General features: G+C 34.9%; 2 protein-coding genes across 2 annotated transcripts in view; one reads left to right on the top strand and one right to left on the bottom strand.

Moving 5' to 3' along the window:
• The first annotated feature begins 107 nt into the window (after positions 1–107).
• On the top strand, positions 108–8,582 carry LOC135676703 (uncharacterized). The gene is made up of 3 exons (XM_065188158.1): positions 108–247; positions 7,404–7,810; positions 7,925–8,582. The coding sequence occupies exons 2-3, from the start codon at positions 7,420–7,422 to the stop codon at positions 8,440–8,442; spliced, it is 909 nt and encodes a 302-aa protein (XP_065044230.1). The 5' UTR covers positions 108–247; positions 7,404–7,419; the 3' UTR covers positions 8,443–8,582.
• A 6,250-nt stretch (positions 8,583–14,832) lies between these two features.
• Positions 14,833–19,706, bottom strand: part of LOC135584905 (uncharacterized) — a 34,679-nt gene continuing 29,805 nt past the window's right edge. The window contains exon 5 of the mRNA XM_009407371.3: positions 14,833–15,233. Within this exon, the coding sequence (XP_009405646.2) occupies positions 15,152–15,233 (82 nt within the window). The 3' untranslated portion in view covers positions 14,833–15,151. The remainder of the gene's footprint in view (positions 15,234–19,706) is intronic.

Genomic DNA, 19,706 nt, shown 5'->3' with positions numbered 1-19,706 from the left:
CAAAACTTTACAGGTCAAATAGATATCAAGTGGACAAAGATTGAGGGCATTATAGTCAATTCTCGAGAAACAAACCCGGTTGTTCTGAACCATCCGTCCACCGTCGCCGCCTTCTGGCGCTTAGCCGGGAGACTCACCGGCTGCCGCTCCATAGAAGGCCGCCACGAGCACCGTGGTGGTTCTCAGCCGCAGGGACGTGGTGGTGGCGCCGGTGAAGCACGGGCTGTCAAGTTTCCTTTACGGCGAGGTCAGTGTTTTTGTTTTGTTTTTCCATTTTTTATATATATATTTTTTCCTTCTGTCGTTTACGTTTTTGCTATTGCAATGCTTATTGTCTTCTTTCCTTGAGAGCTATTCTTCTTCTTCTTCTTCTTCTATTTTGTTTTTGTTTTTGTTTTGGCTGTGGCGATTTCCGTTCATTCATGAATTATTCCATGACTTATTGAGCATCGCTTGATTTGATACAATACACCCGGACAAGCTACGCGAAAAGAATTGCAATTTACGTTTACCACGATGAAATTGGGAGTAGAAATTTAAGGTTTGGTTTATTGTGGAGCACTCACTGCTGATGATTGAACCAAGTGAAGAGATAATGCAGGGGAACTGTTAGTAGGTTGCAAGTACAGAATTCTGGTTCTCCAACAGCTTTCGGTAAGGAATTGAAATCTCAATTTGGTGTTTTTTTCCTTGGAAAAGAGAACATATATACGCACTTAAGATGACAGCAAGAAAAAGTTGTTGCGTAGATTCTTCACTAAGACATGATAGATCATTAAAGAATCATCCCGTATGATGCAAGAACTATCTACTAGGGGGCTTGTTCGCAGCATTTTCCTCAATAACTTAAGTCTCTGAGCACAATGATCTTCCACATCGTCTTCCTTTCAATCCCAGAAGGAGTAGATCCATTTAAGAACTTGTAGATAGCTTCTGATATAGGAATTCAAGGACAGGAGCACAGGTTCATTTACCATGGGCATCAACCAAGCCAATCAAATTCAAAGCTATCAGGCTGTTAGAACCCTTACAGATTCTAAACTTGGGGTTGATCTCTTTAGGGGATCGGCCTCCTTGGAACTCTATAGGGGTTCCTCCCTCCAAGTTGCTGCTCAAAGGCTGCAGAAAAGATTCATCTATTGCTTATCAAAAGAGGTGGATTACATGACTATTTATAGGGCTTCTAAACCCTAACTCCTAATAGGACTCTTACTTAAGACTCCTACTTCTAACCAACTCCTAATAGGACTCATACTCAAGACTCCTACTTCTAACCAACTCCTAATAGGACTCCTACTCAAGACTCATATTCCTTTACAACTCCTTATTTTTCTCTAAGAAATAACCTCCTAACCCTAGCTGGCCACTTCACCTCTTTAATAGGGGTCGACTTAGGTAGGTTTTACATGAATATCCCTCTCAATTAGGACTCTCCTAGCTAGAGTCCTAACAAACCCGCCCTCTTCAAATCAGCCTTGTCCTCGAGGCTGACGATTCATGAATTTTGGGAATTTGATCTTCAAGTCATCATAGTTCTCCCAAGTGGCATCTTCTGTTAGTAGGTTTGCTCACTGTATTAGCAATTCAGTAGTGGATCGTCGTCGTCGAATCACGATCCGTCGATCAATAATGGCACTTAGCTTAGTCTGAAGTTCTCTTTGGGTAGTCATATTTGGTGGGTGGCTTTGGGCTGTCTCCAAGCACCTATTTACAACTTCCATCTGGCCGTCGGTTTGTGGGTGATATGTCATACTCCTTTTCAATTTAGTACCCTGCATATGGAATAACTTTGTCCAAAATCTGCTCGTGAAGATGCAAGTAGAATTTATTATAAGCACAATGCGTCCCTTATAGTGTAATTCTTTTGAGTCCTAATTGTAATGAGCCATGGGGCTTGGTGCTTCCTCCAATTTTTTTATAATCTTACTAGTCTCTGAATCTTCCTGTCATTCCATCTTAATATCCTTAAGAAAGTCGTTGGTCGGAAGTGAAACGGCCAAAACTTCAACTTGCTCGGGTAGCTGCGAAAGCGCATATGCTAGAACATTCTCTTTCCCCTTTTTGTAAGTTATTTCATAATCAAATCCAAGAAGTTTTGTTACCCATTTTTGCTGCTCAGGGGATGATATCTTTCGCTCCAAAAAGTACTTGAGGCTTTTATGGTCGGTTTTAATTTGAAATCGTCGACCAATCAAGTAGGGTCTCCACCTCGTTGCTGCGCGCACAATGGCGAGCATCTCCTTATCATATATTGACTTATTTTGATGGGAGGGAGATAATGCCTTGCTAGTGTATGTGAGTGGTCGACCATCTTGCATAAGAATTGCTCCGATTCCGACTCCAGATGCGTCGGCCTCAATAATGAAGGGTCGGTTGAAATCTGGTAGTGTTAGCACCGGCGTCGTCGTCATGGCTGCCTTAAGTTTGTCGAAGGCAGTGGAAGCTCTGTCCGACCATTGGAAGACATCTTTTTTCAGAAAGGAAGTAAGTGGTGCACTGATCTCTCCATAGTTTTTCACGAACTTGCAGTAGTAGCCTGTTAAACCCAGAAAGCCATGCAGCAATTTTATGTTCCTCGGGGTCAGCTAGTTTTGCATTGCTCCAATTTTGAAGGGGTTTACTACCACACCTTCCTCTGATATGATATGCCCAAGATATTCCACCTTCTTTTGAAGAAAGCAAAAATTCATAGTGGTTGTTGTGTGTTCAAAATGTGGTTTTCGGTATGTCTTCTTCGCATACTCGTATTTGATGATACCCGGATCAAAGGTCCAGCTTTGTGAAGATTTGTGCTCCCTTAGCAACTCATCTACTACTGGAATAGGGTATTTATCCTTGATAGTTATGCCATTGAGAGCTCGGTAATTAACACATAATCGCCATATTCCATCCTTCTTTCGTATGAGGAGCACCGGTGAAGAGTAGGGGCTGCAACATGGTCGAATAACTCCTGTTTTGAGCATATCTTTTACAATCCTTTCTATTTCATCCTTCTAGAGATGTGGATACTGATATGGCTGAGCATTTGCTGGAGATTTGCCTGGAAGAATCGTTATACAATGATCATGCCGACGGGTAAGAGGTAGGTTGCGCGGTTCGTCAAATATATCTGAAAATTCAGCAAGCAAAGGAAGTAGATTTGGATCTTCAAATTTTGTTAGCTCTCCCTTAGTTTGCTGCTCAAGTTGTACCAAAAAGCCGCTACATGCTTTATGCAAAACCTTCTCCATTTGTTGTGTGCAAATCGTCGTTACGTCGCCCTCACGTTTCCCGTGCAGTATCACCTGTTTCTCCTTACTGTAAAATTTTATAATTAGTTGCATAAAATTCCAAGAAATATCACCTAATGTCATCAACCATTTAATTCTGAGTATGGCCTCATGATCATCAAGAGGGAGGAGGAAGAAATATGCAATTATCTCTTGGTCCTGCAGCAACAGTTTCACCTGCGGGCACCTATGATCACACTTCAAAATCCGTCTGTTGGCGACCTTAACGACAAACCTGTTGCAAATCTCAATAGGTAAGTTCATATGGACAACAACCTTACTATTTAGAAAGTTATTAGTGCTGCCCGTGTCGATGAGAACAGCGATCGGTTGTTGTTTGAGAAGGCCTCCAACTTTCATCGTTTGCAGGTTTGAGTAGCCAGCTAGTGTATGTACCGTAACTTCGGTCGGTTGTGGCACTTCTTCTGCATCTTCTTTTTTATGTTCAAGGCTCTCTTTTGGATGTTCAATGACCTCTTCTTCTATCGGTTCAATCATAAGAAGTCCCCCTTTACTACAGCGATGCTCACGGCTCCACAACTCGTCACAATCCCAACATAACCCCTTCGCATATCGCTCCCGAAGCTCTTCTCTTGTTAACCTCTTTGGTGTAGGGACTTGGTCGACAGTAGGGGGGGCTAAGGGCTTCAATATTATTGGTTGAGGAGCAGCCCTAATCCTCCGAGCTTCATGGTTCAATTGCTCCTCTTGATGCCGTGCGAAAGAGATGGCTGCCATAAGCGTATACGGTTGTTGCGCTTTAACTTCTCCTCGGATCTCCGGCTTCAAGCCCTCAATGAAGGTCCTCAATAGCTGTTTTTGCGACCAATCATGAGTTTGATTAGATAACCTTTTAAACCTGGTTTGGTACTCTTGAATGGTAGAGGTTTGTCGGATCTTTGCTAGTTGTCCGTCAATATTCTCGTAATCGGTTGGTCTGAAGCGGATCAGCAGTCCTTCTTTGAATTTTCGCCATGAAAGGACTCCATAAGTATGTTCAAACTAGTCAAACCACTGTATAGCATCCCCTTCAAGATGTATAGCTGCAATTTTCACCATAGATGCATCCGCGGTTTTATGGTACCGAAAATATCGCTCCGCGCGCGAGATCCAACCAATTGGGTCTCCTTCTTCCCATCTAGGGAAGTCCACTCTCATGCATAGATAGTTGAGGTTGGTCATAGAGCTTCCCCTCTCTTGGAAGTCATATCTTCGGGCTTGGTGTGATTGGGCAAAGCTCTCTCCTTGATGTGATTTCTTCGGGCTTAATGGTCGGCTCAATCTGAGTTCGGTAAAGTACATCCGAATCTTATCCTCTATTCGTGCCTCCAAGGCTTCGAATTTAGCATTGATTGCCTTCTTAGATACCATTGTATATGTCTTCAAATCTGTGATGTTAAGATCCCTCTTTTGTTGTTGGGTTAAAGGCATGTATTTGTTGAGAGAGGTGATGGTCGAAAGGGTTGGTGGATTGGTGGATGTAGGCTACGGTTTAGGCTTGTTTTGTTGCTGTTTTGGGTGCAGTTTGAGGGTGTGGTTTGGTGGGGTTTTAGGGCTGTGGATAAAGTTTTGAGTCTGTGGTAGATGGCAGCAAAGGTTTGATAGAAATCAGTGGAAGTTGCAGCAAGTATGTGTTGTCTTGTAAGAATTGTCGTCGAAGAAACAGCGTCTTCTCAACGAAATTTCCACCGAAAACTTAAGAGAATTGAGGAGGGAATTGATAGCAAAATCACAGTTTATATGACAGCAAGGAAGACTAATTTAGTCAAGAAAATTTCGGCAGTATAACAGGAAGAAAATTGGTGCAAGTTGCGATAGTAAAATTCTCGTCGAAAAATTTCAATGGCTTACGATGAAAATTTGCAGCAACACAAAATCATTTTTAGAGATGAATTCCTCAATAGATCAATCTTAGATAGAAGTCAAGATGATCTATGAAGTGTATAAGAAATTTCATTCAAAAAAGATTGTAAATAGATGGGTTAAAACAACAATATGCGGCTGAAATTTTCTGCAGCACAGATTTTTAAGTATAGCAGATTGGACGTAAAAGATCAGTAGTTTATATTGAGAATTTTTTGATGAAACCAAAGGTAAATCTACTATTAGGAAGTGTCAAAGCTATCATAAAAATTTCGTAGAGATTTGGATAGAAACAACGTAGTATCAAGATCAAACAAACAGTGCTATGCGGCTGAAATTTTACGGTGCAGATTTTCTAGTATAGCAGATTAGATGTAAAATATCAATGGTTTATATTAAGAATTTTTTTGACAAAACCAAAGGGAAATCTGCTGTTAGGAAGTGTCAAAGATATCACAAAAATTTTATAGATATTTGGATAGAAAAAACATAGTAGCAAGATCAAACAGACGGTGCTATACGGTTGGAATTCTGCAATGTATCTTTCGTCGTAGAGATGAAAACTTTATGACGAAAAGTTTATGCAGCAATATAGGAATAATTTTTTTTGGATTTTCAAATAAGGATAACTAAATTGCAGCAGCAGTAAGGTAAAAAAACCAGAACCTGTTGCAATTCACGGGGAGATCAAAGGATGATCCGTGGTGGTGGAGATGATGGCGGAATTCGGCGACGATCTTTTAAGCAATTGTGAGAATTGCTTTTGACGGTTGTGGAGAGTTGATGGATGGCTGTGGAAGGGCAGTGAGACGCCAAGAACGCTGCTCTGATACCAGGTGTTAGAACCCTTGCAGATTCTAAACTTGGGGTTGATCTCTTTAGGGGATCGGCCTCCTTGGAACTCTATAGGGGTTCCTCCCTCCAAGTTGTTGCTCAATGGTTGCAGAAAAGATTCATCTATTGCTTATCAAAAGAGGTGGATTACATGACTATTTATAGGGCTTCTAAACCCTAACTCCTAATAGGACTCTTACTTAAGACTCCTACTTCTAACCAACTCCTAATAGGACTCCTACTCAAGACTCCTACTTCTAACCAACTCCTAATAGGACTCCTACTCAAGACTCCTATTCCTTTACAACTCCTTATTTTTCTCTAAGAAATAACCTCCTAACCCTAGCCGGCCACTTCACCTTTTTAATAGGGGTCGGCTTAGGTAGGTTTTACATGAATATCCCTCTCAATTAGGACTCTCCTAGCTAGAGTCCTAACACAGGCGCGCGCGCGCGCGCGCGCGCACACACACACACATATTATTTTTCTATCATATATTTTTATTAAACTGCTTAGCTGCCAAAGTGACCAGTTGGGTTTTGATGACACATTAAATTTGTGAAACTTGTAAATACTCTTATACCATCATAACTGCAGTGCTGTATCGGAGACCACATTAAACACAGCAGATTGCTCTTGCTGTGTAAATATGGTGATGAATTTATAAATCATCACATTGTTGGACTATAATTCATATGTGAGATGGAAGATGAAATAGACTAGAGAGAAATCCTTCATTGCCCAGGATTAAAAGTGTTGGACCACAAATTGGACAATGTAAGTTTTTGAGTTGTGATTGTGTCCGACCAATGCACAATGCCTTGATCGGTTGTAATGTGTTGCTTGTAATATGTTGTTTTTCCACTTTAAGTTTGTGCTTGCTTCTGGCTTTAGTTGTACTCTTAGTTTTTTCAAAAGTCCTATTTGTAGTCCCTCTCTTTGATGATGTTGTTATTGGTCCTACCACTGATGATGACTCATAAAAAGAAGTAGCTAGAACTTGGTGAATTTTTTCGTCACCTTGAGATTGGGACATATAGCCTATCATTGTTGACTAACAGTTTGGTGGAAACATATGTATCTTTCCTTCATTAATTTTGACCAATATATTTTTATTGAGATAAAAAGAATATAACTAATGAGAAATCATGATCAATCTAATCGTTTTCTAGCATTGTTAAATCTACTAGAGAATAATGGTAAAAGAATCTGGCACATCTCTCTGTTACAATTTTTTTCGACACTAATTTTATGAATTTGGATCAGAGATGTTCTTAGGTTATGCTTAGCTAAACTGATTTATGGGTTTGCTGAGCAGTCCTGGCCGCAGCTCTTATAGATAGAAGTTAAAAATTGGGTTGGGTTAGCTAACCCAATTTGGATATTCTTCTTACTGCATAGAAGTTATATTTTTTTCATGCAATATCTACAAAGCAGGGTGACACAGCCAAAGATGTTCAAGTCTATGCTTGCTTGTTGCAAGCTGTACATATCCGAAAGCAGAAATCCCACTTCTCTAGCATTGATTGAGCAAGCAGCTAAAGCATATCCAGAAGCTGTTGTAATCAATAAATTCAAGGATGAGATTTACAATAGAGTTGGATATACACTTGTTTCACCTCTCACCACGGACTCATTGTCTGATGTAACCCCATTGAGTAATGCTGTGTTTGAGATGGTCAAGGCAGCATTTGAGTCTATTGATCTTGAGACGCACTCTGGAACTCATCCCCGACTTGGAGTCGTCGACCATATCTGCTTCCATCCTATGGCAAAAGCTTCCCTGGACCAAGCTGCTGGGATTGCCAAGTCTGTGGCTGCTGACATTGGCCACAAGCTCCAAGGTTCACAATGCTTCTTTTCTTGACATTGAATTTATCATAGTCTTGGTTGAAGAGCTGTTTTTACTGTTTGTATCAATGTTCTTGCTAAGTGATCTTCTCTGTGATGGAATGCAGTGCCGACATATCTATATGGAGCAGCTAATGAGGGAGGAAGGACTCTTGATTCAATAAGAAGAGAGCTCGGCTACTTCAAACCCAATTCAGATGGAAATCAATGGACAGGTGGGTTGAGAGCAGAAATATCAGGATTGAAGCCTGATGCAGGTCCTCTTCAGTCTTCACTAGCCAAAGGTGTGGTGGTCATTGGGGCCACACGGTGGGTTGACAACTACAATGTGCCAGTCTGGTCTACTAACATCGAGGCTGTTCGTAAGATAGCGAGGAAGGTAAGTGAGCGAGGAGGAGGACTTGAATCAGTGCAAGCTATGGGTCTAGCTCATGGTGCCTACTGCACTGAAGTGGCATGTAATTTGCTAAATCCAAGTATCACGGGAGCAGATCAGGTACAACACCAAGTTCAGAAACTTGCATCGGAGGAAGGATTTAAAGTAGGGGAAGGATATTTTACCGATTTTTCCCAAGAAAAAATCATTGAGATGTACTTCGAATCTATCTCATGTGATTCAACTTGAAGATAATCAACAGACAGTGGGGTGATCTATCGGCTGTGCTTTGTGCCTAAGCCTTTTTAAATAATATATTTATAGTTCACTTTTGACAACTCGTGTAAATTGATGTCTACTGAATGGATTTCACATATTTTGAAGAGACATTTTTGGGGGAGGTGATGCTTGGTAAATGTTCATAGTGTGTTTTGGATTAGAACTGGGATTTTGGCTTCTTTGGTTACAGTAAATGCCTGTTCGAGTAATAATATGCACTTGTCATCCCTCAAAATATTATCAAGGCTCTATGACCATCACAGTGCTATTAATTCTCTCACAACTATTGTTTTCTCCACTATATATATATATATATACAAGGGACAAGAACGCTGCAAACTAAAGTCATTTCTTTAGGTTATGCTGGATTTTGTGGCCTTTATAATTTGATAAGATATATAATAGTCAATAGAATAGAAATCATTAAAGTAGGATTTCTTAAGAAATAACCTGGATGGGAGAAAATATCCTAATATCTTAGATCTGTTTGATCTGAGATTTGTTGGATCTATCCAATTATATAGGGCCTCCTCCCATCAAGATTATCTCCTAACTAATCATTTTTTGGATTTCTATTCTATTAGCTAAAAATTTTTAACAATATCTAATTAGTTATATTATATATCTTATCCAATTATAAAGGGCCACAAGATCTAACATTCTATCATTTGACCCATTAATTGATAAGATATAAAAGAAATATTCAAAATCAAAATAAACAAAATAAAATTTGTTTAAAAAATAATATTACCTAATTGGATTCCAAAGAATTTTAAAAAATATTTTATACATGATCATGAATTTTAAAACAAGCCAATAAGTCAAATAAACATAATAATACTATATTAATTCCAACCATCAATACGAGTCATAACGGTTGTATTTCATCAATGTCATACTCCCTTCTGTGTACCACAACATTGTTAGACTTTCCTAATATAGTCTATAATGACCCTTGTAATTTGTCTTGTCAAGACAATCCTGTTATTACATTCAATTATAATATGTATAAACATAAATGTAAATATGATAGCAGAAACAAATAACTTTAATTAAGAAAGAAGAATGTTAATAGCATCAACATAAACATGCATCACCATATCTTTTATGACTTGCTCACAAGCCCCGTTCTAAGAACATGTTCTTTAAATATTTTACACTGTAAGACTTTTATCAATGGATCAGCAATCATCATAGTGATGCTTAGGTTATCAATTGACACTTGTTGTTTCTGGACTCTTTCTCTAACTACCAAGTACTTTATCTCAATAAAAACTATTGTGGTGTTATCACAAAATATCTTCAGCGCCCTAGCAATTAAGTCGACCACACCAAGTCCTAAGATGAAATTTCGTAGTCATAAAGCTGATTTATGGCCTCAAAGCATGCCACAAATTCAGCTTCTATTATTAATAATGTAATAAGCGATTGCTTTGCACTTTTGTAAGAAATTGCCTCATCGGTTAACATGAATACAAATTCTGAAGTGGACTTTCTACTGTCGAGACAATTTGTAAAATCAGCATCTGAATATCCTATCGCTTCAAGCTGATTTGATCTCTTATATGTGAGCATATAATCTTTCATCCCTTGCAGATATCTCATTACTTTCTTTGTAGCTTTCCAATGTTTCATTCCTGGGTTGCTTTGGTATCTTTCCAATATTGCAACTACAAAACTGATATCTGGTCTTGTACAGGTTTGAGCATATAATAGACTTCCAACTGCGCACCCATAAGGAATATTCTTCATTTGATTTTTTTCTAAGTCATTTTTTGGACACATGTTTTGACTGAATTTTTTACTAGTAATAAGTATATCATTGGCTGAGCAAAGCTACATATTAAATCTCTCTAAGATACGATTAATATATCCTTTCTGAGACAATCCTAATAATCCTTGAGATCTATCTCTGAATATCTCAATACCAATAACATAAGCTGCCCCATTCATATCAACCATCTTAAAATTCTTGTTGAGAAATATCATGGTTTCGTGCAATAAACCAAGATCACTACTAGCAAGTAAAATATCATCCACATATAAGACCAATATAATAAACTTGCTCCGACTTACCTTCAGATATATACACTGATCAATAGTATTTTCTTTAAATCCGAAAGAGGTAATGGTATTATGAAACTTTATATACCATTGTCTAGAAGCTTATTTAAGGTCATAAATAGATTTTAAGTTTACAAGCCCAACCTTCTTTTCTCTTTTCTATGAATACTTCAAGTTGTTCCATATAGATTTCCTCATCCATATCCCCATTCAAAAATACTATTTTCACATCCATCTGATGCAACTCAAGATCATAACGAGCTACTAATGCCATGACGATTCTCAATGAGTCATTTTTAGAAACTGGAGAAAAAGTTTCATTATAGTCGATGCCTTCTTTTTGAGAAAAACCTTTAGCCACAAGTTTGGTTTTATACCATTCGATATTGCCCGTTGAGTCACGTTTTGTCTTAAAGACCCATTTACAATTGACTCTTTTATAATTATTGGGCAATTCAACAAGATCCCAAACACTATTATGGACCATTGATTTTAACTCTTCTTTCATTGCATCATACCATTTTTAGAATCGTTACTTTCTATGGCTTGTAAAAATGATAAGGGGTCTCTTTTTATTCCTATATTATAATCTAATTCTTGTTGATATACCACATAATCATCAGAAATGATATATTTTCTTTTCCTTTGAGATCTTCTCAAAGCTACCAATTGTGATTGTTCTACAAGATCATCAGTGACGACATCAATATCATGTGAGAGTTCTTCAATGTTATTTTGTTGTTCACCCTCATCAATACTTTCATTGATTTGAGGAACAACAATTTCTTGAATAGGAGATGATATGAGAGAATTAACCTGAATCTCCTTAATATCAAAATTGATCCTCTGAGATTTTTCACTCTCACTGATTTCGCCATTTTCTATAAATTTTGCATTACTAGATTCTTTTATTCTCATACTATGATTAGGGTAATAAAATATGTATCCCTTGGATTTTTCTGGATAACCAATAAAATATCATGAAATAGTTCTTGGATCCAATTTCTTTTCATGTGGATTGAATACTCTTATCTTTACATGATATCCCCAAATATGTAAATGTCTTAGACTGGGCTTCCTACCAGTCCATAACTCAAATGGAGTTGATGGAATTGACTTACTAGGATTCCTGTTCAAGATGTACATAGCTGTCCTAAGAGCTTCTCCCCACATCGACTCAGATACAGATGAATAACTCATCATGTTCCTAATCATATCCATAAGAGTCGATTTCGTCTTTTAGTAACACCGTTCTACTGTGACACTCCTAATCATATCCATACGAGCACAAATACCTCGTTGTTCTAGGAATCTAGCAAAAGGACCAATATTGTGACCAGATCTATCATATTTGTCATAAAATTCACCACCCCTGTCAGATCTGATAATTTTAACTTTTTTAATCTAATTGTCTCTCGACCTCATTTATGTATACTTCAAGAGTATTAACGACTTGAGACTTTTCATGTATTAGATAAACATAACCATATATGGACATGTCATCTATAAATGTGATGAAATATTTTTCTCCACTAAAACAAGGAATATGGAGTGGTCCACAAATATCAGTATGAATAATCTTAAGGAGTTCTTTACTTCTTGTGGCATTTTTTTTATATATATGTTTAGTTTGTTTTTCCTTAATGCAATCTATACAAAGATCAAAATCTGTGAAGTCTAAATGTTCCAAAATATTATCCTTCACTAATCTTTCAATTCTTTCCTTGGAGATATGCCCCAATCGTCTATGCCACAATATAGAAGATCTTTCATTATTGAAACTATGTTTCAATCTAACACTTAATTGTAGGGTCATTAATGTCTTTGCAAACTTAAGATCCAAATTAATTCTGTACAAACTATCACATATAATTTTAGAATCAACTTTTATTGAATAATAAAACATACTAAGTTTACCACTACCAAAAGAAAGATAATATTCTAACTCATCAATTCTAGATAGAGAAACTAAATTTCTAGAAATAGTACGAACATAACATGTGTCAACAAGATCCATCAGGTGACCTGTCTTTAAGCGTAGACGATAAGTTCCCACTAATATCACTTTCGCTTTAAGACGATTTCCCATAATGATGAATCTTTCATGTTCTTTTAGTTTTTGAATTGAAAGAAATCCCTACATGTTATTGGTAACATGAGTTGAAGCACCAAAATCAATCTACCAAGTATTAGAAGGAACTTCTGTAATGTTTGATTCGAAACATACAAAGGTCGAGTTAATACCTTTCTTTTCAAACCAAGTCTTGCGTTTAATGCCGTCCTTCTTCCCATGTCCTTTCTTACCATAAAAGAAGCACTTTATAGTAAAGGCTTTCTTTTCATTAGTCTGTTTAACATTTCCAAACCCGACAAATTTCTTTGATGGATAATACTTTAATTTTCTTTTTTTATTACCAGCTTCTTGAGTAGTAGTCATGACATTATATGAACTTTCCTGCCTTAATCTCAATTCTTCCTAAACACACATGCTAGTTAACTCATTCAAGTCTCATTTATCCTTATTTGTATTGTAGTGAATCTTGAATGAGCAAAACTGAGAAGGAAGAGAATTGAGAATAATTGTACGAGAAAAGACTCATCAACATTCATGCCTAATGTTTTAAGTTTTGCAGTTTTGTCAGCCATATTGAGGATATGATCCTGAATTTCTCGAGTGCTATCATACTAGTCGTAGTCAATTCTTTCATTAATGTGCCAGACAATGACTTATCAGTAGAGTTAAATCTGTCTTCAATAATATTTAAATATTCATTTGCGCTAGTTGTAATTGGTAATGAAGTCTTTATGTTATTTGCAATTGTTATTCTTATAAACATTAAACTAAGCCTATCAGATTTTTCCCAAGCCTTTATTTTATTAACTTGTTCTACGGTACTTTCATCAGTCTAGTCGGCTTTTCAATAAGCAATGTTAAATCAAGATCTAATACACCTAGTGTAAATTTCACATACTCTAACCATTCTGAATAATTTGATCTAGAGAATACAGGAACACTAGAAGCATAAAAATGTATGGGCGGAAGTACCACTGCAAAAATATAGAATAACATTAATGCTTTGAGTTTGTCAAAAATTGATAAACTATTGATATCATCTATATTACACATTTGGGTAAAATATTGATATATCTAGTGTTCACTCAAGAACATTTATGGAGGACTGATACAATCATTGTGGAAGAGTATTGTTACTTTTGGGTATACAATCTTAAACTATAAGGATATCCAAAACAGTATCATCCTACTCTATCACATAATTATTTAAATTAGATTATCCTTTAGGATTATCTAATTTCCTAATTATATATGTCATTGTGAATATTATTTCCTTAATATCATTTAAGACTAATTTCATAATATTATTTTATAAGTCATTAGTCTAGGTCACTTTAGTGGCTATAAGACCAATGCAATAACATAAAATAAAATTTAAAATATTCTATAAAAGATAAAACTTTTATTGTAATTTATATCAAAAAAATCTATTATTCCAGGACACTTTGCCAACTACAAGTCAAATAAAACTTAGGGAGATTAATTACAAATAATATTCATCAATTTTTTTTAATTTATGTTAAACAGTTCAATAATAGAATAACAATCATAATAATTATTGAACATTAATGCTAAGTAGTTCAATAATAAAATAATAACTATAATAATTATTGAACATTAATGCTAAGTAGTTCAATAATAGAATAATAACCATAATAATTATTGAACCCAAAAGAAAACTTATATGATAATCATGATAGCATATAAATCATGTCTTCATGTGAAAAGTAAATATTATTTCATAATTTCAAATATATACATGTGAATAAGTAAATAAAATTTCAAGAACAATAATTGAATTTTGATTTTATTTACCACATGTATAATCAATAATTCATATGAGAAAACTATAAAACTAAATCATAATTTATAGTTAAAAAAATAAAGATTAATTCCAATCAAATAGTCAAAATAATTCATACTCCATTTTGTATCACAACATTGTTAATCTTTTTAAATAGAAAGAGAAAAGAAAGTATCTAGTTTCCCTTTGTAGATTAATAGCGATCTTGGATTAAAAACGATGCCTTACAGATCAAATAAGATCTCTGAACAGATGACATTAAAACGTACGTATCGTTAAACTAGATCTAAATATTTGATTTTAATTTTGACATAAAAATTATTTTCATATTTAATATAACATATTACAGTTTTGATGCTTAAACATGCATCTCATTCTGATTGGAATCGTAAGTTCTCTTCTTTTACGAGTTGAAAGCTTGACGAAAAGAGCCTTCTAATTGCATATACAACGTATAATACAATCAGCACACAAAGCGCACTCATACGAGGAAAGAAAACTGGATATCTGTGGCAACAGAAAGGAAAATAAAAAGTAACATCCACAACATAACGTTTTTCTCTCTCTCTCTCTCTCTCTCTCTCTCTCTCTCTCTCTCTGAGCAGCTCTATCTATCTACAACTCGTCTCTTTCTCATTCTAGTACCATCTAAGTGTCCTTTCAGCCTTCCATTTTCCTTTCTCTTTTGTCTCCTTCCATGAGCTTTATTCTACTTTACAATGGTGGCGAAGTGCACATCACCAGCCATGCTCGTTAGCACTGGTCACCTTGCCCATGAACAGCGTGAAGTACAACAGTATCAGTGTTCCCATACTTGACCTGCACAATTAAAATTCACACACATCAAGCCTGGTTCTAAATTCAAAAAGAAAAAAAAAAGGGTGGATACTCCTCTTTAAACACAGTCAGATTCCACAACAGCTTTGATGACAGTTAAGTGAACCCACATATATTACATACTTTCCAGAAATTGAAGCTAAGTCTATCTATGCTGACCAGCAATAATAATATAAACATTAAAATTATAATCATACTTCTATTATATAAAAAATTAATATTAATAATTAAAATTAAATAATCATACATCAAAGTTTAAATATACATATCTTTCGATTTCATTTAGAAAACCTTTATTTCATCTATAAATATAATATAATATTATTAACTAATTTGTAAGAAGAATTAGACTCATTTATACTATTTTCATATCACTATTATAAGTTTTTTGGTGATGTTGTCTACTTATAGACGAGAGCAAAAGATATAAGATAAATAATTAAAAGAGTATCTCTCATAAAGGTATCTCCTAATGAGTCCTATTATAAGAGAATTTTCTTTTTATTGATCGATAATCATAATTAGAATCAAATCATATCTAAGATATATCTTAAATAATTAAACAAAACAACATAAACTAATATTCTTATACTTGATCCATTAATTGATATGATATAAAAAAAATAAAATTAAAATAAATAAAAGAAAATTTTATTTAAAAATAAATTTACTAAATTGAATTTTGAAACTTTTGAAAAGCATTTTACACATGCACATAAATTTTATAAAATGAGCCACTAAGTCTAATAAACACAATAATATTATATCGAGTCATAGTAATTACATGTCATCAATATCATACTCTCTTTTATATACTATAATATTATTAGTTTTTTCTAATATAGTTTGTAATGCCATATGTAATTTACCTTGTCAGAATAATCTATTATCACATTCACTTATAATATACATATATATAAATATAAATAGGATAACAGAAATAAATAACTTTAATTAAGTAAATAAAAAAAATCAATAATAGTATATACTTAAATATGCATCCTTTTTTTATGAGTTGCTTAAAAGCCATATTCTAAAAATATATTTTTTAAATATAGACTATATAGCTTTAGTAAATTGATTAACAATAATCAAAGTAATGCTTAGCTTCTCAATTTATACTTATTATTTCTGAACTATTTCTCTAACCACTGAGTATTTTATCTTGATATACCTAGAACCGCTAGAGTACTTATATTTGTTAGAGAAGAAAATTACTATAGTGTTATTACAAAATATCATAATTAGTCTAACAATTAAGCTGATCACACCAAATCTTGAGATAAAATATAACAACCATATGGTTTGATTTGTGATCTCAAAACATAACACAAATTTAATTTTTATTATTGATATATATATATATATATGTATGTATGTATGTATGTATGTATGTATGTATGTATGTATGTATGTATGTATATATATACTTTTTAAGATAGTCCTCTTAAGATTTATATTTTAATATCTCAATACTAATAACATAAGTTGGCTCATTCATATTAATCATATTAAAATTATTGGTGAGAAACATTTTAGTTTCATGCAATAAACTAAGACCATTATTGATAAATAAAATATCATCCATATCTAAGACTAATGTAATAAATGTGCTCCCATTAACCTTCAAATATATATAATAATCAATGATATTTTTCTAAAATTCGAAGAAAATAATTATACTATAAAACTTTATATATCATTGTTTAGAAACTTATTTAAAGTCATAAATAATTTTTTTAAGTTTACAAGCTCAACTTCCCTTTCCACTGTGAATCCTTCGTATCATTATAGATTTCTTCATCTAGATCCTTATAAAACAATATTTTTTTCATGTCTATTTGAGATAACTTAAGATTATGATAAGTTACTAATATCATGACGATCCTCAATGAGTTCTTTTTAAAAATTAGATAAAATACTTAATTATAGTCGATGCTTTCTTTCTGAGAAAGATCTGTAGTCATAAGTATAACTTAATATCATTTGATATTGGCTCTTGAGTCAAGTTTTGTCTTAAAGACACATTTAAAATCAACTCTTTTATAATTATTGAACAATTCAATGATTTCCTAAATACCATTCTAGTATATCAATTTCAACTATTCTTTTATTACATCATATCATCTTTTAGAATTGTTGCTTTCCATGACTTATAAAAATGATAAAGGGTCCATTTTGATTTGTATGTCATAATTTATTTTTTATAGATATACCACATAATCATCATAAATAATAGATCTTCTTTCTCACTAAGATCTTTTTAAAACTATCGGTTGTGGTTATTTTACAAGATCATTAGTGTTAAGAATAAGAATAACACGAAGAAGATATTTGTGTTTGATATGGTGCTCTCTATTTATACACGTAAGGAGGGAGGATTTTCTTCAACAGAGCAGTGATATTTCCTCATGTAGTTGAGAAAATCTCGACATCTATCATTGGCTATCATGGGAAATCTTAGCTGTTATAATGCCCCCACAAGATGGTGCTCCTATCAAGGATGTCAATCTTGGATCGATGCGATGAAAATAGTTTGCGGGCAATATGCTTCATGAGTGAGTCTGCTAGTTGAATAACCGTATGTACGCGAGAAATACGTAGTTGATGTTTGACAACTTGTTCTCACACGAAGTGAAAGTCGATGGCTATGTGTTTCATGTGTGAGTAGAATACTGGATTGGCGCATAGGTAAGTGGCTTCAACATTATCACAATATATTGTAGAAGTAGAAGTGGAGTTGATATCAAGTTCTTTGAGTAGATTCGTGACCCAATTGAGTTATGCAGTAGCGGTTGCAATAGCACGGTATTTAGTTTCAGTTGTAGATTATGCAATTGTCTTTTGCTTCTTAGAACTCCAACTGATTGGATTAGCTCTAAAAAAGATAATATACCCCGATGTGGATGTTATGTCATCAAAATTTTCTACCTAATCAGCATCAACAAAAGCATGGAGATGAAGGGGGGAGTGTTTGCGGAAAAAGAGGCCATGATTGAGGGTCCTGTGAAGATATCACAAGATTCTTTTAACTGCAAACCAATGCATAGTAGATGACGGATGCATTAATTATGATAATTTATTGACTACAAATGAGATATCTGGGCGGGTGAGAGATAAGTATTGTAAGGAGCCAAGTACTTATCGGTATTGAGTTGGGTCCGTAGCAGGGCTTCCATCACATATTTTGAGTGCCTCACCAATAGATAGAGGAGTTGTAACCGCTTTTGCATCTTGTATGTTCGTCTTTGATAATAGATCTTGAATATACTTTCTTTATGATAGAAAGAATCCTGAAAACGTGTATGTTGCTTCCACTCCCAAAAAATAACTCAAGGTCCCTAGATCTTTAAGAGAGAATTGATCTGCTAAATGCTTGAGAAATGCCTTGATTTTCATAGGATTGTTACCCGTGACAATAATATCATCCTTATTTACTAGAAGATATATTATGTTACCACTTTAGTGATGGAAAAATAGCAAGGTATTAGACTTAGAGTTGATGAAGCCAATTGATGTAAAAAATAAGCCAAGTTCGGTGTACCAAGCTCTTAGAGCTTGACGAAGTCTATAAATAACTTTTTTAGTTTATAAACATGCTTGAGATACTGAGGGTGGATGAAGCCAATTGATGTAAAAAATGAGCCAAGTTCGATGTACCAAGCTCTTAGAGCTTGATGAAGTCCATAAATAGCCTTTTGTAGTTTACAAATATGTCTTGGATATTGAGGGTGGATGAAGCCAGGTGATTTTTGCATAAAGACATCATTAGTTATGGTCCCTAGTAAAAAGGCATTGCTAACATCGATTTGTCATAAATGACAACCTTTTGAGATAGCCAAACTCAGAATAAGTCGAATTGTTGTGGGTTTAACAACATGACTAAATGTCTCTATAAAGTCAATACTAGGATGGTGAAACCCTTTGGTCACTAGACGCGCTTTATATCTAGCAATTGATCTATCTGGGTTCTGCTTAATTCGAAAGACCCACTTACACCCGATGATATTTTGTGTGGGATGAGAGGGTACAAGAGTCCATATAGAATTATAGAGGAGAGCATCATATTCTTCACACATGACTTTGCACTAGTATGAAGATTTTTGGGCTTGAGTAATTGTGGTAGATTCATTGGTTTTTGACGAGAATTTTATGATAGCATATAGGTCAAAGACTTATTGTGGTTTAAAGATACCACTTTTGGAGTGTGTTGTCATTAGATGTCCAGAGGCTATAGGGTGTGTTGTAGGTATGGGCGGTAGAGAGGCACTGACACGGGTTGTGGTAGGCTAAGGGACTTCAGTATTATTGGTCCCAAGAGAGGATAAAGGTAGTGGTTGTGTTTTCGAGGACATTACGTTAATAGTAAAGGAACCTTGTGAAGAAGGGAGAGGAGCAATGGAGGGGCTGAGGAGCTATTGAATCGGGAGAAGAAGAGAGTGTGGATCTAGAGGA

Source organism: Musa acuminata, chromosome BXJ1-6 (genome assembly GCF_036884655.1).
Source record: "Musa acuminata AAA Group cultivar baxijiao chromosome BXJ1-6, Cavendish_Baxijiao_AAA, whole genome shotgun sequence".
In the NCBI taxonomy this organism is placed as follows: Eukaryota; Viridiplantae; Streptophyta; class Magnoliopsida; order Zingiberales; family Musaceae; genus Musa; species Musa acuminata.
Note: the sequence above shows the minus strand (reverse complement) of the source record. Positions and strands in the feature narration are given on the sequence as shown.

What these genes read in the sequence shown, in the direction of transcription:
- LOC135676703 (XM_065188158.1), top strand. Translation starts at nt 7,420, where the DNA reads ATGTTCAAGTCTATGCTTGCTTGTTGCAAGCTGTACATATCCGAAAGC. An exon ending in CATTGGCCACAAGCTCCAAG is followed by an intron (nt 7,811 to 7,924) that starts GTTCACAATGCT and finishes GATGGAATGCAG; the next exon opens with TGCCGACATATCTATATGGA.